This window comes from Macrosteles quadrilineatus, unplaced genomic scaffold (genome assembly GCF_028750875.1).
Source record: "Macrosteles quadrilineatus isolate MER2022 unplaced genomic scaffold, UCM_ALF_1.0 Scaffold_8__2_contigs__length_117827958, whole genome shotgun sequence".
Taxonomy (NCBI): domain Eukaryota; kingdom Metazoa; phylum Arthropoda; class Insecta; order Hemiptera; family Cicadellidae; genus Macrosteles; species Macrosteles quadrilineatus.
Window position 1 is genome coordinate 88,275,929 of NW_026542601.1, and position 24,701 is coordinate 88,300,629.

The window sequence follows — 24,701 nt, forward strand, 5'->3', positions numbered from 1 at the left end:
ACTGTAATCCTTAACTCTTTATTTTAAGAACAAATGTAACGTAAATTTGAACACCCCAATAAAATATTAAAAAAAAATTGTCTTTATTACGATTAAAATCACAGCTCCTTCAGTTTCCTATCTTAGCCACAGTTTTTTTATGTCACGTAGGCTATGGCCATAAAACTTTTATGTATTTAGCTGTGAGATATCAATAATTGATGTTTATTAATACAAATGACCAGTAGTTTAGCTGACTATGCAACGATATGTGACTGAAAGATGCAGTCAGTTTTTTTATACAAATCAAAGGAGAAATGTTAGTATCACAGCAAACTAATTTCATATAACACAATTTATACACGGTAATAAAAAAAACTACTACATGGTGTCAATAAATCAATTGTTTGTAAAGTAGAGGCAAACAAATTTTAAAAAGTTTAGGAAAAGGCATTGTAAACAGTGTAGTTATTATTTTTGCTGTAAATATTAATCGCAGAAGGAATTCACGTTACGCTTTAGTGGTAGAGTCGTGTGTTAATATATAAACGGCGACGGGTCTTTTACCCATTTTTACCATGACATATGATGTTTTAATATTTAACATAAGAAATGCACACTGAGCATTAGGCCGACTTCCGATTAATATGTATTTACAATCAGAAATAAAATGATTCCTCACTCAAAAGATTACATAAAAATACATCATTAACAATTAATTGTGTTCATTCATTATCCATGTTATATATGCAGCACCTTCCTTATAACTATCCTGAAATCCTGGTTGTTATGTTATAGAATGTTAATAAGCTGGCGACTTTTATTAACAATTCAAATTCATTAGAAAAAACGTTCATCCGCAGACATTTAGCAAAGATTGACTCATTGTTCATTCTCTCAGCGGAGTTACAACGTGATTGTGGACGACACTGATTGAATCCGTTATGTTTCACCAAGGGATGATAAACTGACGATTACTGGTTAACATTCTTGTTATTTTAGATTATATAGGGCCTAGTATGTTAGAAGCGAGAGTTTATTTTGGTTTGAATATGACGCGTATACTACCAAGTTCAAGTCCTAAAGTTTTTCGTTAATTCTTCTTTGAGGTCTAATTCTATTGCAAAAACAATGCAAATTCTCCTTTTAACCATTTGACGCGGAGGATATTATATTATATCCTTACCAAATAATTTATTTTTATTTTTTTATGTAAGTTATAGCATGCGTTTTAATGAACAAATTGAGCACTTTATGTCCATTTAATTGAAACAAACCTGAAAATGGTAGGTCCGTGTACTTATCCCCTATACAAGTTAAAACAAATTTGAACATGTGTTGCGTCTAACATTTACAAATGCCGTCAACTTGCATCAGAACAAAACGTCGCTTATTAAGTATCGCCCTCCCAACGGCTGAGCCACATATTAGCAACCTTAATAAGGATTAATCACTCAAATGAGTCAAACCCATATAAAAAGCCCTCAGTCCTGCACTCGTGTTTGGAACTCTTAAGCTAAAGCATCATATCTCCATCGGATGACTGTTGTGACTCTTTCTAGACATTATTGGAATTGTGCTATAAATAAACTTGAATGCCAGTAATACGTAATAGGTTCTTACACTGAATTGCTAGTTTTAAAATAATATAATATAAATTCGTCCTAAGCAAATACGGGTACTAATTCAAGTAATTATATCTAAGCATCGAAATTTTATTAGTTAAACTTCCTACGGTAATGAAACAAAATCTCCTCTGGTAATATTTTCCAGTCGAGTACTGACCTAAGCTTTGTCAGTTTGAGACTCCCGAGGCTGGTTGAGTGCAGCCAGGTGAGCTAAATATGACCGCGCTTGGCTGATCATTGTCGTACTGTTATATATTTATTGCCTTGGGATATTTGTTGTATGTCCAAAGAAGATTCTTAGCTTTGAACATTGCTGTACTTCCTAGTGTAAAACTGAATGCCAAAGGTCGGAGTGAGAATAATATTACAACTTTGAAACAGCTTTGAAATGTGGCCAGTTTGTTTTTATGCCAAAACGGCAAGGTTTTCAAGGGTATCATTCCGTGCCTAACACTTGCACAATATTTTGTGTCGTTTAGTTGAAATACCGAAATGCGTGAATATAAAATGAGTGCGACAAAGTAAAATGAGTGCGGTAAAGTGAGTAAATGCAGGTATCAGCTAATTTGCGTGTTACAATCAGTGAAAGAAATCCCATTTTGCCAGTTAACTGCAGAAAATGGACATGTTTAAAAATATACAACCCTTTGAAATATATGACTGCATTACAATATAATCATTTTTTTGTAAACAGGATAAAAGCTGCCGAAGTTGTTACATGTCCTATGCTCATTCTTTCACAAATTACCAAAAAATATTACATTTACAATATAGAGACAATGCTAATTATGAAAAACTAATTTGAATTCAAGCTATAAGCTAAAAAAAATTTATTTATTTATAATATACGGTATATCGAGTTTATTGTTTTTGGATTTACAACGTTGTTTGATGTGTTCAATAAAATCGATTTTTTTCACACGTAGGCTGAAAGCATTCTTAGGGGAATATGTCATTAGACTTGATAAACTCAATTAGTCGAAACAAGCAACACCGCCACAAGTAAAAATAAAAATCCATATCACTTATTAATTTACTGTAAGGAGACACTCAACGCTACCATATGTTGCCATATAGAGCACATGGGTCCCTCATATATAACACTCCTGTAATGAATATTGCAGAAAGCCTCCTGTTGTAATACATGGGACAACAGTTCAGTGAAGTGTATTGCCTAAACGAGGTCATTGTTTAAAAAAATCTTCCTTTGATTAGATTTACTTTAAAACACTGACAAATGTGTTTATTGTGACTAAACACATTTGACTAAGATTTGCACGTTTTCTGATAAAGGTTGTTGTTAAAATGTTGTAACGAGGATAAATTTCACTAAAAGTTCCATCCAATACTAGCCAGAAAGTACTCGATACTTTAAGATCCAAATACAACAGAAGATTGCACTTGAGAGTTATTTTACAAATTTATATCATTTTAAGAATCTCATATGTACACATCTGAAATAACGGTTTCCAAAAAAGTGCTGCTACTGTATACTAATATTGGACCAGTGTCCACATCCCCTTACCAAGTGAAAGAAGACAAAGATTATCAGTATGTCCTACATTTTATGATAAATTCGTTGATGTGTGGCTAAATGAATCCTTGATTTTGAAATCTAAATTCAATAAAGTAAAAGTGATTACTGGTACCCTTGTGTTACTCCCTCTTCGTTATCAGATTTTTGCAATGTCTTCTGATAATGTTTAAAGATACTCTCCTTAAAAAGTACATTTTAGAACTATTTCATCCACGTTTCGACGGGTAAAGTTTATTAAAAAAATTATAATTATGATTCATTATGTATATCACATTTCAGTATTTCAAAATGAACCTTTTAACTACGAATGTGTTGCAAAATAAATTACAACTGGATATTTTATTATTAATGAATTACTTGAAAACAGGGGTGGTATTCAAAAAACGGTAAAATAGTTACACATAATTATATTATAATTATAATTGACTAAAAAATCAATAAATGTGACCGTCCACAGGAAAAGGGACCTTAACTTCCCTGGCAAAATTTTACAGTATGGCACTTTTTAGTGGTTTGGGTCAAAATTTCACATTTTTAGGTTTTGATTGCATATTGTAACTGGATTCTTTCTGAATATGAAAATGTAATTTTTATACATATATCTTGATTATAACACCCTTAATTATCTAGTTTTCTAAACCTCTGCACTCAACGCAAAAAGGACCTTAACTTCCATATGATAAAATACATTGTGGAAGATAAGGTCCCTTTTACTGTATTACTCTGTGACATTGTATTATTGTCATTTTGTTTTGACGTTTCAACAATAATATAACCTTAAATACCCCCGCCGCAGCAAACCTGCAGACTAAGCGAATTTCAACTTCTCTGATTACATTTTTACTAAAATATTTCCATAAATAAGACATAGGTATTTATTCCCTATTTAAATAACATTAGATTGAACGAGTGCTTAGGTTTGCTGCTACGGGGAAGGTAAAAAGGGATTTTTGACCATAACTCAATAGTATAGGATGAAATAAATAAATTTGCCAAATTTTATCAATATATATCCATAAACAAGTAAACTACAACAATCTTCATTTTCTCCATAAGAATAAAATGGGAATTTTTAATTACACTATTTTTGAATTTTCTCTGTGACCGTTAGGCATAAAGCAGCGCTTCAATATACTAAATTATTTCTTTTTTTAAGCTCTACAAAATGGTTTAGAAAGAAATTGCAATTTTTATTGTTTTTAGGGTCAAAAATGGGAAAAACCCATTTTTACCCCATAAAACCCCCCATAAACCCCCGTTCCCATGGTCCGATTTTGCTGGATCGCGAACTCGTTAGAATAAACGTAGGTTTACACGTTTGTACCAAATTTCATCAAAATCGGATCATTTTTGCTCGAGTTATCGTGCTAACGGACACATATATATATATATATATATATATATATATATATATATATATATAAATATATATATATACATATAAATATATACATTTTAGACATTTTTGCTTCCAGCTACCAGAAAAAAAAGGAAAATGAAAAAATAAAACATATTTCAAATCAGGACAAAATTACCTACAAGTAGGTACCTCAACTTTGATATTATTGTAAATAATAACAGAAATATTCAACGTTGAATATTACCAAAATTTGACGCTCATTTTCCGAAAACGAGGTTTTTATGATAAAAAAACTTTAAAAATTCATAACTCAGTCATTTTTTTAGATATCTCTACAATTTTTTTACCAAAATGTTTGTAATTTAATGGTGTATCCAAAGCAACCAATAACTCAATTTCGAAATTTTGGAAGTTAAGGTCCCTTTTCCTGTGGACGGTCATAAATTTATGTTTAGGCCAAGAATCAAAGATTGCTGGCAAGGCTGTATAATTACTATAAATAACTTCCAACGTTAACTAACGGGTTATCAAGCATTTCCGTGACATTAATATTTAGACACTGACGATGACAGAGTTTGGCTGTCAAGAGGGTAATTAAACCATAACACGCGGCGTACATGACAACATGTTAATTACGCTATGTGGTTTATACTGACTATGAGATTGAACACTGCCTACATGTGATGATTTGGACAGAAGTTGACAAGTAACTGTAACTTATGTTATTTTCCTGTTATTTTCTTCTGTTTTGTTCTGCCAAAAAGGTTAATTCAGCACTATAAATGTAACTTAATTATTGACAGTAGAAAACACATTTTATTTAAATTTTATAAAATATTTATAGTTATTTTAATACTATGTGACTTATACCCTAACAATACTTCGCTGTTTGTAAATCCCTGCACATACCATTAGGTCAATGTGAAAAGCTGTAGGCCTATAGTAGGGATTTAAAAATAAAACATATTCTCTACAATTTCCATTGATGCTCTTAACATGTTTAGTCCCTTGGAAACGGGGGGGGGGGGGTTAGTAAAAATTAAATAAAAATATTATTAGATATCCACTGTTTAATATTTTAGATGCAACTTTACTACAACGATTAAAAAAAGCATTCTACTTAAAAAATACCAAAAATCAAATACTTTGACCGAATAACTGACTTTTTTTACTGGTATTTTCCAAAAAAACTTATTAACTCTATCTTGATACTATAACTGTATTTAAATTCTGGTAATAAATGTAATGCTGATTTTAGTATAACAACCCGACATGTTAATAGACAGTGTTGCCAATGATATATGTCTTGACAGGAGATTGTAATCTTGTGATTCACCTTGCACGAGGATCTATGTTCCAGGAAGCTCTTCATGTCACTATTATCATGTTACGGAGATTAATTTAATCCTAAACTATACATTGACCTTTTTTACAACCACTTCTATAAGTTTGTGTAATTAAAAGAACAAGTTTTTTGTTAAATTTACTACATGTGTTTAAGGCCAAGTATTGCTGGAACTTCATCAACTGGCAGATGCTATTTGCTGTTAGAACATCCAATTTTTTAAGAACCTTATACTATCTTATTTTTTATTCCTTAACAGTAGAAAGAATATTTTAATTTTGATATTATACTAACATCTTTCTTGCTAATTATAGTCATAAAAAAGCTTAAAAAATTGTGTTTTTGTTCGATTAAAGATATTATCGACTAAAGATATGATAAATGATTATCAATTAGTTAAAGCATTTTTATGAAATGGAGAAATTCGTTTTTGAATGTACAAACTTTTAATCTTAGTGGTTTTATTCAATTGAGGCAAACTATATAACAAAATACCCCCGCCGCAGCAAACCTGCCGACTAAGCGAATTTCCATTTGTCTGAATTGATTTTCAGTTAAATATATTTTAATAACATTAGGTTTAACGAGTACCTAGGTTTGCTGCTACAAGGAAACTAATAAAGTGTGTTTTTGAGTAAAATATTGATAGCTTAGTACAAAATAAATAAATTTGCCAAGTTTGACCAAAATATATCCATAAACAAGCAAACTACAACATTTGACAGTATTCTCCATAAGAATAACATGGGAATTTGAAATTTACAATTTTTTTAATTTTCTCCGTTACTAATAATCGAACAAAAATACTTTTATATACTTAATTATTTGTTTTTTTAAGCTCTTTAAAAAGGTCTAAAGAGAAATCGGGAAATTTTGTGTTTTGAGGGTCAAAAGTGAGAAAAACCAATTTTTACCCCATAAAACCCCCCGTAAAGCCCCGTTCCCATGGTCCGATCGTGCTGGTTCGCGAACTCATTCAAGTTTATCCCGCTTTACACCTTTAAACCAAATTTCATCAAAATCGGACAAAAATTACTCAAGTTATCGCGTTCACGGACGTATATATATATATATATATATAAGTCTATATATATATATATATATATACATATATAAAAATTTGAACGAATGGTGTTTTTGGCCTCTGGGGACATCAAAATGAAAAAGTAAATCGGTCCCGGGTCTAGGTCTTACCGTGCCACCTACGGTAATAGCTACTTCCCTATAGGGAAATTCGCTAAAAACGGAAGTTAATCGGGAATTTAATTTCAGAACTAAGTTCTAAAGATTGTTCGTCAAAAGTTGTTTACCCGTTAATGATTTAATCCTTTAGTGATTCATCCAAATCACAACCGTGCTGTTTGAAACTTAAAATGCTGTTTCATCATAAAACCTACTGCTTCATAATATTTGACCAACCTCTTTATAAGTCAACTTTAAATACAACATACGCTTTACAAAAACCATGATTTGTTTATACTCTTTATTTGTGATATTCTAATATCCAGATATATTATATAATGTTATAACATACATATAGTAATTACAGAAGAAGCATTACATAAAAAATCGGAAATATCTTTCTTTAACAAAAAGGATATTAGAAATGTATGTCCAATTATATTTACTGTGTGTTTGTATAAAGGATTCTAAAGCACTTTATCATGAAGATTTCTTTGTTTTATTCAGAGAGTTGTTTTACTAAATAATAAATACATTTTAAGAAACACATTTTGAACAAATTGTTTGCGAAGACATTAATTATACATGTGTAAACCTTTAAACTTCACAGTGTTTCAGATACATTAGTTTGGCAAACCCCACAACACAACATGGTGTCATATTGAACACTTGCACCCCTCTATATAATCTCTACTGTAGTGTAAGTGTAAAGCAGCGTAACAACATGTGTTATGTACCAAGCAATGATTTATATAGTTTAGATGAATTGTTATCCAAGCAGATACTTTCATTTTATTAGTTGGAAGATCGGTTATTAGAGAAAATATAATTTACTTATGTAGTTTAGTAAGTTGAACATGAACATGTTTATGTTTTTTTTATTTTATTTTACTTAGTGACGCAGTATGTGCATTGCATAGCAGCTTTGGTTATTTCAATTGCAGTAGTACATTTATTACTAATAATTAAATATCGTTATAGTCTTTTAACGAAAAAGGTGTTGCATAAGACAACTTTGAACTCTTCCTCAAATCATAAAAACGGTTTCCTCCAAACATTTAAAACTTTCTAGGTATACAAATTATATTACATCGTATAAGCATAGATCTATGGTATAAGATATATAAGATATATAAGATATAAGATAGACATCTATGGTATAAGATAAAAAAATATTGTTTGCTTGCAATAAAAAGATATGTATATGTATTCCACTGTTGAGGTAATGAATGTAATCTTTCAAGTAATATTTTTATATTATATTCATTTCAACTAGTTCAATATAGCTATGTTTTATGTATTTCAATTAGATTTGTCATTTTATATTGTGGTGTATAATAATGGGCACTATTTTAGCTCTTTCGTGGCACAGTCGCTGATCCATCTCAGATGTGTATTATCTTAACATGTGGATCTGTAGATTTTCATTAGAAACATAATCTAACCCTTTGTATCTTGTTCAAATCTTAAAGTCTTAGTACAATTCAATCACACAGTCCCAAAAGACAACCATTCGTTTTGTAAAATAATGTTTTACTAACTGAAGAAAATGTATGATCGTGTTTATACAAAGGATTAATGGAGGCTACCACTTGCATTTGGTTCTCACCAAACAACTATTTTAAACATTGGGATAGTTCTGTAACACTCTGTTTACACTAAGACCACTAGGTTTTGCAAAATTCACGACAATGAATTACCAAACAGCAGCTCCAACGCTTGGGTCGACCGCAAACCATGGATTGTTGTGGCTAACCTTGTGATCAATGGATCAAAGTTGAACATGAACATGTTTGTGGTTTTTTTTATATTATTTAATGACACAGTATGTGTGTGAAAAATTGAAAAAGTTGCCGATTATTGATTTACTAATGAAGAGTTTTATTTTAAGGTACTGTTTAGTGTGAGATTATTGTACTGTCTTTTCGTAAACAACAGTAAACCTATATTGTTGAATAAAAAAGTATAACTTAATATAATTTTGAAAGATAATTGAAATCAGAGATTCTAAAATAATTTATTGCCAATGACAAATATAGATTTTAGTTTTAGGGAAATGCCCGTGTTGTTTAACTCGTGGCAGTACTGGCCAGACCAGATTATTCTTATTTTATTTGTAAGCAAACACACTTGGGAATGAGTTGCTGCAACGCATGCGAAACATTGGAAATTATTGCCAGTTCAACGACAAGGTCGTTTCCAGAGGTCTAAGATTAAAAAGATTAAGAAGTTTTATTTTTACATACATATATTTATATAAATTCTTTTTTGTAACAAATCCCATATTGTTCTGTATAAATACACAAATATTTCCTATGTAAAGGCACATAAAATATTATAAAATAATAGATTGGTCAATAAAAGAAGGCTATCACTCTAAGAATACACGTATCAAGGGAAAAATAATACTATTTCACTTATTTAAGGTTTAATATTCAACTGATCTTTTATTCAAAACTTAACTAAATTTTAATCCAATCTGTAGCTAAGAACGTGATTATTATCTTGAATGGTTGATTGTATTTTATAACTTAACGATTCCAACCTAGGATGGGACTGACCATATATTGAGATTCAGTCTTCCAAGACAGCAACATCATTGTTGAGACGTATTCAATCTGTGAACTCAAGTGTTCATCCCTGAGTCCCTGTATTGCAATACGTGTATTGTGTATTGTAAGTTACGGTTCAGTGAACACACTATTGTCAGAACTCTTCTTTTATTAAAGTTTTACCAAGTATTGTTGTGTATGCAAGCAGAATAATTATGTGTTATAGGCTTCATGTAGTGTATGCAGTATTCGTAAGATAAGCTTAGTACTCATAATTTAGAGTTATTTCTATAATTAAAAAGTTTAAACCGTTACAAACGTTTTTAAAGAACAGCAAAAATGGTAAACAAATTATCAGCTGTTTAATAACATCATTAACTTTTTTATGCGAGTTAGATTTAAATTGATGGTTTTGCAAAAATGTAAAGCATGGATTTCAAAACAAAACATAATCATTTATGAGATAATTTTCTACTAATTCATGAAACTAAATAACGTGCATTAAACATACGATCCTTGCAAGTAGTAATTCATGAGTGTAATTTAAGCTCAGGAATGAATTATTCTCATTTTACAGTACGGCCTCGATTGGAATTATCAAAAAGGTCATTATGCCAAGGTCATTTTTTGGCCGGATATACTTCTTCTTTGGATTAGCTATACATGTGATTGGGTTAATGCAAAATCAATTGAAAATTGCTACTGTAATTTTACTGAGGGTCTTGCTGTTTTATTTAGGCCTCACTGTATTATATTGAACTACTTAAACTCTACTTTGCGATTCGTCTTGGATGTTATTATACATTCATAAAATTTGTGTCGTCGACCCTTTTATGTAGAAGATTGTATTTATATCGTATGTATTTATATTAGGTAATTTATCTATTTTAGGAAATGAAATTTTTGTACTAAGCATTTGGTTAAATGTTTTATTCATTCACTGTACAATGAAGATATTTAAATGAATACAGATTATAATTTTGCTAAAGCACTCAATCACTATTGTGTGACTGAGCCACCATTTCCATATCAAATTACATTGTTTTCATTTTATGGTATTCCATTTATTAAATTAATTTTTAATTTGATCGAAATCTCTTAATTTATCTATTACAAATTGAAACTAGTAGCGTAACATCTGACATAAGGAGAATTTGTACGATAAAGTTCTATGATGGCTTCGGAATTTACATTGTTATTTGGAATAACCGTCAGAAGGTTAGGTCACCAGTTTTAAACTGGTGAAAGTGTTAGGAAAATTACAGAAGATGAAACAAAAACTGGTAATAGTGGCAATATATAATTTTAGAATTAAACATTTTCATATTGTGTTGTTTATTCCGAATCACGTTAACAATAATATTTCAAAACGTTTAAAATATCTGTATTTTACTGGTACGTATTACAGGTATTTAGACCTTTTTACAATATTATTAAAAAAATCTTGATATATATTAAGAAATTTCATTCCACAGGTTTATGGATGTGTATTTAAAATGTCATTTTTTCTATTTCACTAGTTTTATTAACAACAAATACATACGACTTATACAAAAAATTCTTCTCCATAGATCACCAAAACAGGACGCCTCGTCATCTTGTTGTACATATGAACACAATTAGCACCATGTCACGTGTAATGGTTTAATTACACTGCCTTCAACCAACCTCCTGTCACCATCATGTGTCTGAATATTAATGGTGTAGAATATTAATTAGACATTCACAATAGTCTATCAGCGGTTACAAACAAGCAAATTCTTGTATATCAACTTTTAAATATTTTATAAGACTTCTTGAGAATGGGGTGCATTCAATTTTTCAGTCTCAGTATAGCTCGATTGATGATTTATTCATATAAATCAATTCAATTGTTAATACTTAACAACAAGTGCCTTAACTACAAATACTGAACAATTATTTTTTATGGTCGGTATGAGGTCCTGAATGTTAGTTTGTTTTTTTCATTAAATCTGTTTTGATGTAGGCCTATATAGTTTGTTTTATGTATCTCTAAGGGTTTATTTTGTAATTATGAAGCCTACAAATTTTGAACACCAATTTCCATAATTTGTACATTTCGTGCATTATTTTACTTTATCATAATATCAATACATTTTGAATTCATTCAAATTTTTGAATGATACATGTTATCGGTTTATATAAACTACATGTCAAAGTAAATCCACCATATTATCTAAATAAACATTAATTTAAATAGTCTCTGTATTTGATTAAGTCAGTATACAATGTCACTTGTCAATATAACATTGACAATATGTCTGTCCTTTTCAAACAAAGGTTTTGTTTGCAAATCCGCTTACATTATGGACGAAACAACGTTTGTACAGTACCGATACATTTAGTATACATACACTGTACCGATCTAAAACATTAATCACACAGAAGTAAAACGCTTCATCATGATTGTGAAATGCTTTGCTTAAAATGGTAATACACGTAGGTAATATATTTAACCAAATTTTATAAATTAATTTTGAAATAAAATACTTCCTAGGATATATCCTTTTACAACCTAAACGATTTTTGCCCTTTTTTACCTTTTTGGTGTTGCATGTAACTGAATATTGCTTTATATACCTGTAAATACATTTGACCAACTCGGAAGGGGAAAAAAACATAAAAGCTTACACAGGATTTTAGAGATACATTCGTTCATTCTGTACCTTTGGTTAGTCCTTGTTTTAAAAATTACGATTGTAGTAGTAGTAGTAGTAATAGTAGTAGTAGTAGTAGTAATAGTAGTAGTAGTAGTAGTAGTAGTAGTAGTAGTAATAGTAGTAGTAGTAGTAGTAGTAGTAAAAGTAGTAGTAGTAGTACGTCTTTTTTATTCATCCATTAATTTACGTTACTTTAAAGAATTTCAAGATGACGAGTACTAAAAGGAATTTAGATATTACAGATCATACAAAACATATTTAAGTAATTGTATGTGCTCGTATCACATTTCCTTGACAAATAATAAATCTGTCAAAACACTAAACCACTATGTTTATTATAATGGTAAATATGTTTTACCCTGAAGAATAGTTACAAGAGCTTTACCTTGTTATTTCCCTACTCAAAATTTTGCTTTGTTATTCCACAACACTAACCATGACGTCTTCTGCTGTTTTATTTACCGAAACTTTATTTTAAACACAAATTGTGCCAACGTTCCAGCGTATGAACAAAGTTAAGTAACGATATGTTTACATAAGTTCACATTGTTTTCTGTAATGTTTACTTACTTGGAAACATTCCTCACATCATATAAAATCCTGAAACGTTTCTTTTTTTATTATATAATTATAAGATAGGGAAAATGCTCTCTCTCTCTCTCTCTCTCTCTCTCTCTCTCTCTCTCTCTCTCTCTCTCTCTCTCTCTCTCTCTCTCTCTCTCTCTCTATCTTAGTATAAGAGTTTTAACGTTTATTAAATTGTACATATATAAATTATGTCGACTACCGTATCGAATGTTAGTGTTAGAAATCAGTGACTTTTACATCATATGTTTATTTGCATAGCTTATAATGAACACGAAGGACCCCTTGTGCAGAGTTTAATGCTTGTTTTTAAGGCTAATCAAATGACATAATACCCTTTTACTTTTCAAAGGTCATGTTGGTTTAAGACAATTATCAGGTGAAAACTACCAATTAATAATAAACTTAATTTGTTAATTTTCTTTCTATGCCATAATGACTAAATTTGCCCTCAATTAGACTAAAAATATCACTCCGTGCAGACCTATATTATTTAATTAATAATATATCAATTTATGAAATTTTAATTTTAAGATACGTATGAATTTCAAAACGAAATGATGCAGTATAATATTTTATATTATAGTATATTGAATTTTATAGTAATTGAAGCGTTATTGTGCGACCACAAGCTACGGAGAAAATTACAAGCAAATTTAAAATTACCATGTCATTCTTATAGAGAATAAATCAACTGTTGTTGTCTGCTTGTTTATGAACATATTTTGATCGAATTTGGAAAATACATTAATCTCTTACTAAACTATTAACATTTTACAACAAAAACCACTTTTTTGCCCTCCCTGTTTGCAGAAAACCTAAGTACTCGTTAAACTAATAAATTAATTCTATTTAAATAGGGAATAAATGTGATATATTTAAGGAGGCATTTTAGTGTAAATCCAATCAGGCAAATGGAAATTCGCTTAGTCTGCAGGTTTGCTGTGTCAGGGGTATATTAGAATTGCAATGGCGTAAACACACTGATTCTTACATGAGACTGATTAGCTTTTCTATTTATGGCTAAACAATCTGTTGTAGCTCATTGTACGATAAAGGTCGTGTAAACAGTGCACCAATCACAATAGGATTGAACTCTGAACGCTTTGTTCAATTAACTCAGGCTGATTGCTTAGTTGCTTTTTGTTAGCTCATGTTAGCAGCAAAAGCAATTCAAAACTGTTGTTAGAGTGCACAATCAATGATTGAAAGATTACTATGGTGTGTTACCTCTACTTAAAGTAGAAAATATAGAATGAATGTCACTGAAAGAAGTTAAAATCAGACGATTTAATGCTTTGAATTTATACCTCAAGAAAAAAAAATCGAAATAGTTTAACTGAAGAGCGATTTCATAAATGTTTAATGCTTCCTATAGAGTTAAATGTGGTGATGTAAACATTTGCACTTTAAATTTTTTGATAGAAGTTTAGTAAAACATTTATTAGTTTTGAAATTTGTTTTTGTTGTTGTTTAACTGCTTTAGTGTGTGTATGTTTGCGTGAATATGTTCTAATTGTAAAACTAACTGGATATAACCTGTTTTTTAATGATATATTTAAATAGATTTGTGAGACATCCTTTCCCTAACAAAGAAAATGCACATATGTTGAAAAAATAAGTAACATTTTAAGTCTTTTAATTTTTAGTTACAATTGCTAAACATCACGTCATATCCTAAATCCCGAACCCCAAAACCCAGATCCAAACTCCCAATACAGTAATTTTTTTGTTTATAAATTGAAAAATCTGATAGGATTAAATTAATTGTTCGGCGTATAATGTTTATATAGACAAGAAAAACTGTTTTGCCATAAAATAATATAAACTTCGTGGTAATATAATATTGCGGAATTTTAATTCTGGGGGCAACATAACATTACACTTTTCATGTAACGAAGTGCAAAATAATTATACTTGTGTTAGTCGTCCTTGAGCTCAGTTCAAAACTGGAATATACTCTCTTCAACAAATCGTTAAGTCGTTAACTTCATACAGAACTTTTGCAGATATAACAGTGCTAAAGGCTCAGTACGTCAACCTTTGTGTCTCATAAAATAGCACAATGTAACTTAAATCTTACAAAAGGTTTATAGCTAAGATTGATCATTTGATTAAAAAAAAGGTTTATAAAATGAGACAAATTTCCAAGCTTAGCAACAATATGTTTACGGTAAAAGAAATGAATAAGTAAAGTATAATTACCACAGGAAACATAAGTCATAGTTGGCTCATCACTGCGTTATTTTTACATTTTATCACAGTATCGTCAAATATTGCATGACTGCTTCCCTCGGCTCTGAAAACTTAGGCCTCGTGGGGAAATAAATCTTGGAGTTATCTCTCAGTTTCTTCTACACTAAATGGTATGACACTTTAAGCAATATCAGTTTTCCATCAGTTATCAAGTTTAATACAGTATTTGTTTCAGTTGAGTTTCGTAGATTTATATAATTTACATTATAAAAATTTTAACGTTTTAATGTAGGCTATCTGGGATCTGTCTATCGTACGTAGCTCTAATATTTTTTTCTTAAGCAGTATTTATACTTACAATATGATATTTAAGGTACTGTACACCTTTTACCAGGTATATATCAGTACAAAAAGCTGATTCCTGTATTCAGTGAGTATGAGATGAAGTATGAGTTAAATGCAAGTTACAGCTGTGGTAGGACAATAATTCGTCTTACCATACAAACACAAAGCATTAGCATCATGTCACGTGTAATGGTTTAATTACACTGCCTTCAGCCAACCTCCTGTCATCATCATGTGTCTGAATATTAATGGTGTAGAATATTACTACTATTATGATAATCCATCATGAGTATTGTCAAAATGGTCCAATTATATGAAAGTACAGACGGTTTTATTGTTTTATATCCTAATGTAACGAAAGAAGTATAAAGAGTTGGTTGATTGCAATTTTACAAATGAACCAAACAAGATTTCTTTAACACGATCTCCATGTTGTTGATAAATACAGCTCTTGTAACTTGGCAATCCTTACGAAAGAGTTTGGTTTATTATTATTCTACTATTGGAAAAATCTATAAGTTTATTACTCGTTTTTTTTTTTTTGTACTATGAAAAGTTTAACCATCAGCTTGAAGATACTACATCACATCTGCAAAATCACCTTAAGTAATTTAAACTTTTTCGTTAGCTTCTTAGGACAAGTCTTGGCTTATTCATTCCAATAATAGAATGTTTCATAATATATTAGAATTTAAATACTCAAATTCTCATTTTTTTAAGATTAATTAATTAATTTGACAGATTCTTAAACATTTAATTTATTGCAATTGCTTCAAAATCGAACATGCCGTAAAATAGCAAAATTTATTATTGAAAGAGGTGTTCATATCTTTGAAAGAGTAGTTAAATACAATCGGTTCCGACTATTGAACTAATACGTATTGACCACCAAAATATGTATACATTGAAAATCGTTAAAGTGCCTGTATTAATTAGTGACAGAGTGTACAGTAATTCCCATTCATTCGTCTCACACATTGTGTGATATATTTGACAGACTCATGTCCTTTGTATTTGGTCAGCCTTATGAAATATTCTGCAACACCTGTCATGTCATCATCGGAGTACAGCATGTATTGTGACAGGGCTTTTGTTGTAACTGCCTGTCGTCTTTGGAACAATATTTTCTCTTTTTCTCTCCAAAAAGATGCTTGATAACTGTCCCAGACCCATTGAGGCACCCAAAACATTTTTAGAGTGTAACTCTTTGGATAGTTCGTAATAGGATTATTTTTACCCTCGATTAATTGCTGAGTTTATGAGTTCAAATTTATGAGTGATTTGATAAAAAATTTAAAAATATATTTTACTGTGAATATACAGTGTTTTTACGAGCGTTCATTTTCAGAGTGAGTTCGTTTTCAGTTTCGATAACTGGAGTGGAGTGATAGATTACATTATCTTTGAGTCGGCTCTTTTAAGTCATCGGAAATTATGACTGTTATTCGTTTTGAAATAACGCCTGAAATACTTTGCAAATGCTCGAATTCGAGCAGTAGGTGCACTAGTATATAATAAAATAGGTGTTTGTTTTGGCCAAAGTCTATAAATCGAAATTAATGAAACAACATTTTCATAATGTGGTGCATTGCATCTTTGAGTATTGAATTAGAAATTCCATTCCTAAGTTAAACATTTAGCAAGTTTCACAGTAAAATAAATGTGGTTGAGCTCATCCGACATATGCTGCTGTTTCTTACCGATTTCTGCTGTTTAAACTAACTCACTTAAAATTATACCAACTTATTGGAAACTTAGTGGTACTTATTTCGACTTAGGGGTTTTAGCAATATCACTTAGATAAAATCCATTGTCAGTTTGGTGGATTTGAAGCCGGCAACTCAGGGACCGAAGTCCCGCGCTCTACCAATGGACCAGCTCGCTCCCCTGCGTTCAATTTATCAGAACTTGTTTATCAAAATATAATAATATTACTCAATTCACATACGCTTGTCAATGCAATAAAGTGACAGAGTTTGTAAACATTTCCAGTTCTTTGTTTCCCAAAGGAGACGTCATCTCCAATGTATCTCTGAAGCCTTTCATCTTCAGCCTGTCTTCAAACATCTTCTACTAATGGATTTACTTTGCTGAAAGCTGCCTCCAACGCTTCGACGTATTTACATATCTTATGAAATAAATTGTGCTCAAAGTACTAAGTGTGGAATCAAATCATGTTCACTTTTACATCCTCAGTTTTTTTAAGTTTTTTCAGACATTTGCACGTTAATAAAATGTCCAATTCGCTATAAGAAAATCTTACGTATTTGTGTAGTTTACAATAATTAGTAATTCTTGTAAGGCTTAAGGGATTATGGTAGATTTTTGTCAAAATTTACAAATATATTACTCATTAATATTAAAGGAAAACTTTATCATAATACATTGTGGTTATGATGTGTTAACATTGATGACACCATTATTGAATCATATTATTCTCTATCACGATTGACAAAGGCATAAAAAATAGTTATGTGTGTATATAGTGTAAAAATTTTTTTTTTCTTATTCACAATGAATAATCTAATAATAGCCTTGTTTACATAACTGATAAAACTGACCTTTATTATTGAAATATAATTTGCATGTACTTCATCATACTTAGACTATTGTATATTAAACTTTTCAGTAAGACATTGATTTGATCTAAATACGTAGTGTATTATTATAATGTCAAGCTATATAATAGCTTAACTATGCTACTTTTAGCTTACCTCCTGCCATCATCATCTTTCTAAATACCTATTAATGATGAATGAACTACTTAATAATTGATAATTATTCATTAATTATCTGGTATCTATAAAATAGGTTATATTATAATGCCAGATATTATTAAGAATTTTTTTAAAGCAACGCAGATTGATAAATTATGAGTTTGCTAAAAAAACCTTTTCGTAACTATTTCTTTATACTACTTATTTTACAATTTTTTTACTACACAATTTTTCTTGATTAACAGTGACGTATGTAATTAGGCTTTAACATTCTACCTCCGTATGGTCAATATTTCAAAAAAAACTATTTCGTATATTTATTTATTAATTAATGATTGCATGCCCCTACATCTTTCTGTTTAACATAACATAGAAAAGTTTAATAATCTATACAGCTGTTTATGAATACTCAATTATTCTTTTTGTACTCATGAATTAACTCTGGTACAAACTAATCTAAAAAATAGGGGGCAGGGCACATAAAAGTATATCTAGATTTTAGTGAACACTGGTTTGTAGTACTGTGGCACAAAAACAGTTCAATTTAAAAGATTATTTTACAAAGTTAGATGTTTTATTTCTAAACTAAAGTTAGATGTTTGTGTGGTGACCATAGAATAGAGGAAATAAGGTATTGGTTAAACATAAAGATATTTGAGATTTCCATTTCGGAAAAACGAGTTATAATATAAATTCGTTACATTAAATGGCAAATGCTGCTTTTGGGGACGATACAAACGTTTTACCTCTAATATCATAAAACGAAACATTTCAAATTTTCTGTGTATTTTTCTAACCATTTTTCATTGTCCCTTCAATATAGCGCGAACAGTCTATCCTTTTTAAACACATATACCGTTTCCCAATCAAAACAGTTCAATGTCAAAAGAAATATGACAGTACTGTGCGAGCGTTTAAAAAAACAAACCTACTCTCAACTACACTGAATTTAATTCAATGTAAAAAGAACGAGAGCGTACCTGGAGTCGCGAAAACCCGTCACCTTTAATAAAAACTGGCGGTGGCGGGTTGTCGGGTTGTCGGGGTGGCACCTTGACGGCAGCCTAGCATTGCAGCGCACGGTCCAGTTATATTAGACTAATAAGAGATATGAATTAAAAACTAACTGTTCCTTGGATATTAAGATTTTCCTCTGCTTTGATAGTATACTATAGTATAGTTGCGTCAAACAATAGATTTAAGAATCGTAAAAGCCTAACCCGCTTGATTACGTTATATATTTTTGGTCTTTATAGACTATTTTAAGATGGAAATGACATTGAAACTCATAAAAAGACAATTTATTAGTTATTTCATGACGGAAAGTGTGGAATTTATATCTAAATTACATTTACTCATCCGTATTCTACTAACTAAAACGATCTTGAACAAGCCATTTCGCTAAGAAGTGTTCAATTCGAAGGACGAACAAAACAATTGGAGATAACAAGAGCTTTAGCTGGATATCAGGGAATCGCTCGTTGATTTTCTGTAGTTGATTAGTTCTCATTTTGATAGAAACTGTTAACTAGTAATATTTCCATTTACTGTCATTATAGAGAATTTTTATCAACATGAATTTATAGGAATCCGGTTTATGTATAAAATATGAGCTATGACAATGTTGTTCTAATGATATAATGCTAGGTATATTAAAATCGTTAGTAAACTTTCAACTGTAAATTAATTTAACACGAGTTAACATTAGCTTCTGTTGACATTATTTATTTGCTCCTATGTTTCCCATTATCATTAAGCCCGTGTAAACTAATCTTAGTTGTCCTCTCTCATTTTTCAAATCTGTTTTAGCACAAATAAACCTACGTTAGGGTATACATGCAAGACCAAGGGATAAGCTGTTAACTTTGTTTTCTACGATTTAAAATATATCACACCATAATTGTTCATGAACTATTATGTCTAATAGTTTCTTGTATATTTTCATTAAATGCAACTGTGGCCAAAACCTTTGTCTTAACACATTTGATTTTTGCTGCATCATCATTGTACAATCTGTTTTTCGCCTCGTTGGATTTTTGTGCCAGAAAAATAAGTTCTTAAGAACAAAGCCAAATGGTACATCAAATATTTAGACTGCAAATTGCCGTATTGTACTATGTTCAACATATGATATTTAGTTTAGTTCTGGTTAACGATAATGGCCATAGTTAATTCCCTTGGTTATGTTCAATGTGTTGGAATCGAAGTAGTTGGCAGAAGTTACAGTACCTCTGGGAACACATTTTGGATGTAGTATCAAGGTTATCTGGTAAGTTTCTGTTTAAATTAGGACACTATTCAATGTTGAGTTGGTTTGATAACTACTCAGGGTTCAAACTTATGGTAAGAAATTTATAAACTTGTAACTAAATAAATAACTTATTATATATAAATATACTATAAATTATTATTTTTATTTGTAAGAAAATAAACTCTTAATCCATGCCAGTGTTGTTAAAATATAGTATATTATTCTTACTAAACTCATCCGTGTTTTATTCTTCTTATAGTATATCTCACTACTCCAACCTTAATATCATTACATTGGCTAGGTTACTACTCTTTAGGTTGGTAATGAGTTTAAGCATATAGTTTCATATGATGATAGGTTCTTAGAGCAAACAACTTATATCTAATTATAGTATACAGGGTGTCTAGTAAGTAAGTGCCAAGAATCTAGGTATATGTTTTACGGTTCAAATTCGGAGGAAAATATAGAATAGCATTTTCTCTATTAATGACGCGTTAGTGATATATGTGCCACTAGATTTTTTTTTATTTATATCTCCAAAAAATTTAAGATAAATTTACAAAATAAGTTAATTGATTTGAGCTAGCATTAAGCCGATTGCAAAAAGTCAGTAAAATATTTTTGTTTCAAAATGGTGGTAATTTAAAAGTTTTATTTAAAAAAATAAATAACTGAGTTAATGAAAGCTAAACAATTCAAGAACACAATTTTTTACTGTACAGGTAGTAAAATAAGGCCAATCTGTCATTGTGTCAAGGGATAGGTATTTATCATGTTGTGCCCAAAATGATTCTTCGCCAATTATCATTTGATCGTGATGTTCTTTGGAAAGTTTTAAATGCTAAAAGGTTATCCTTGAATAGTTTTATGAAATCAGCCACTTTTATAATTTTAGTTATAAAATAAACACATAATGTTAAGGTTTCCTTGAAAAATATAATTGTTAATCTCATTTATATTCAAAAGTAAAATAACTCGTGGTAGAACAAAAATAATCAACAAGGTAAATATAATAAAGAAATGGTTACATTGTTCCAAGTACAATAGTCAACGTTTAGTCCCTAAAAGGTGTTAATTAATATGAATCCTAATAATATCATTTAGTTCGATTAAATAGTTAGTTTAATGCACTACCCAAATCGTCACTCATATTTTTATTGCTATTTTTATTGCGGAAAAGTTTTTATTGCTACGAATACGTATTACAAAATTAGAAACTAGAAATTTTAATTAAAAGAACTAATACCTAACCTGAAAAAGAATTTACAATGTATCCTTTATAAGAAGAAAACTATACCATTTTGCACATACTTCCATTAAGAAATAAATGTCATAGTACTACAATGGGTGTGGTTAATACATATTGAAGTACAATTGGATTTCAGTAAAGCATGATGTGTAAACATCCAGACAACAGTTAGCCAACTGTAAACTGTGATAGACAGAAAGTCAGATAACAGTTGGACAGTTATAACAGTGATGATCTGTACACATTGATACAAATAATCCAGCTGGTTTTGTTTGAAATATCACTAAATCAACTTCACGATTATGCACCATGTTTCACATTAGTTTTCAGTTTTATTTCGTTACTGTTTTACTCACAACCCATGTGAAAAGACGTCACTCAAGATCGGTTCAATGATCAATAAAAATTTAGTTTGAATAAACACTTCTGGAACCAGTTTAAGCGTGTAGTATGGTGCTTCATAGTCTGTAATATTATACACGGGTGGACGAAATATAGACTTCATTTAAATGGGTAGAGTTTAAAAAAAAAATATAAAAAATTGAAAATGTGGTTGAATTCGTGTACAAAAGAATACTGTAGATTATTGTATAGAACATTGTTTTTATTGTGTTTTCGCCAATATCATGGACACTCTAAGATCTTAACACCACCTGCTTTTGCAAAGTAGTCTACATTTTCAAAATTTTCCTGTATATTTCTGAAAATTATTTTAACACCTTTTAAGGCCAAATATCTGGTAATATTTCTCCAACTTTTGCTTGAATATTGTATATTCTGTATTGGGATGGACACTAATATTTTTTATCTACCTCCTAGACAGTTATTTATTTATTTATTTATTACGCCACATTTCCAATTTTTAAGTTTAAATTTACTACGGCATAAACGTGGGATTCCAAACCTAAATCGACCAGCTGTTCAGTGTACGGCACAACACATTGTAGTTCATTATATGATAAAGGTCGTGTAAACAGTGCACCAAACACTACAGGATTGAACTCTGAACGCTTTGTCTGATTAACTTGGACTGATTGGTAAGTTGCTTATTGTTAGCTCATGTTAGCAGCGGAACCCATCCAAAACTTTGTTTGGATAATTCATGATGACAATACATAAATTACCTCTAGCAGTGGTAAACAACATTAGTTTTGGCTGAATGTTAAACATGAATAGTGCAAACTTATTGAACTGTGAAATGAAATGAAATAATATTTTATTTCCCATTAATTATTTACAGACAAGTACATTGTATTTTTTTCTTTTCTTAAATATGAAACAGCAAAATATTACTAACTAGATAACAAAACAAAAATTATATACTGTAGAAATAAGTAAATAAAAGTGTTAAAAAAAATACATTCTATAAGAAAGGAAAAAGTCTACATAGGCAGGGCCTGTGCGTAGACTGAGTTGCGAAAAGATTAATTTAAATGGGAAGTAAAAAATATATAGAGAAAAAAAATCGTATAATTTAAACCTTTTTTTTTTATTTGTCTTGCTTGAAGCTGAATTTTTAGTGTTCTGGAATAAATTGACGGTAAAAAAAAAATTCCTTGTGCAAACAGAGGTAATTTATAATATCTGGTGAAGATTGAAGAGGAGAGGTGGGGTGTAGTGTATTAGTCAGTCAGTGAAAGTGGTGTATCAGTGATTGTGTAGGGTCAACGGTCAGGTCCACCCAACGCGATAACGGCCTCGGTGTCCTCTGTACTCAGACCAACAAGCCACCCCACAACATGCTTCTTAAATAGAGAGAGAGAGGGTGAATTTAGAATGTTGACATTTTGATATCTGTTACACATGTTACGATAAATGATTTGGGTTAAGTGAAAGCAATTCGTATTTGAAAATGATTTGAAAGTTTGTGGAACACTTACACCAACATTTCGAGAAAAGCGCGTATTGTGGGGATAAGTAATTTTTACAAAAATATTATCAAAGTTTTTGTACATGTGAACTAAAATAAATTTTAAAAATAACTGCCTGACTGTCAAAACTCCCGATTCTACAAAAAGATCGTCAGTTGAATATCTAAAGTGTTTTTTAAAAGCAACTTTAAGTATTGTTTTCTGCACTACAAAAACAGGTTGCAAGATAGTTTTGTAAGCACCACCAAAAGCAATAATTCCAAAAGACAACAATGATTGAACATATGCATAGTATGCTATTTTAATTTCTTGCTCTTCGAGAATATCACTAAGTTGCCTAAATGCATAAATATATTTACGTAATTTATTTTTTAGGTATTCAACATGTTCCGACCATTTCATCTTTGAATCAAAAACAATACCAAGATATTTGTATGAATCAACTTTTTCAATTTTGCTACAAAAACAAGAGTTATTGAAATGATTTCCACAGACATGAATAGTTAGGTTATCAAGTTTGTATTCGGTTATCTTGCGTAATGAAATTGGCATAAATTTTGTTTTAGATATATTAAGGGACAATACATTTTGATCAAGCCATTTTTTTAGTAAACAGAGGTCTGATTCTGCCTTGTTTTTAACCTCCTCCCAGGATGCTCCGGTTACAAATATTAGAGTATCATCAGCAAATAATGTTAATTTCCCTTCTGTTTGAATTTTAGAAATATTATTAATATAAATGAGGAATAAAACAGGACCAAGGGTCGAACCCTGGACTACACCATACTCCACTGGCAATACATCGCTTGCCACTTCACCAAGTGCGACAGTTTGCAGCCTATCAGAGAGGTAGCTGCTGAACCAAGCGAGCGAGGTGCCACGCACCCCGACAAGCTCAAGTTTACGCAACAACCTACTTCTGTCCACTGAGTCAAAAGCTTTTTTCAAGTCTAAGAAAATTAACATGCTTCGTTTGTTGCCATAAATTGCCTCGTTAATGTATTTATTAATATCAAATAAAGCATCAGATATGTTTTTGTCACTCCTGAAACCATACTGATTTTCACTTAAAATATTGCACTGGTGGAGGTAAAAAACAAGTTGGTCTTTGGCAATTTTCTCTAAAAGCTTAGCAATTACACTTAACAAAGAAATCGGACGATAGTTATTCATGTCTGTGAAATCATTAGATTTGTGCAATGGAATGATCTTGGCCAATTTAA

At 30.5% G+C, this 24,701-nt stretch overlaps 1 protein-coding gene across 1 annotated transcript in view; it reads left to right on the top strand.

Moving 5' to 3' along the window:
• Positions 1 to 17,467, top strand: part of LOC129000540 (uncharacterized) — a 45,007-nt gene extending 27,540 nt beyond the window's left edge. The window contains exon 5 of the mRNA XM_054427502.1: positions 17,383 to 17,467. Within this exon, the coding sequence (XP_054283477.1) occupies positions 17,383 to 17,467 (85 nt within the window). The remainder of the gene's footprint in view (positions 1 to 17,382) is intronic.
• Positions 17,468 to 24,701: the final 7,234 nt, after the last annotated feature.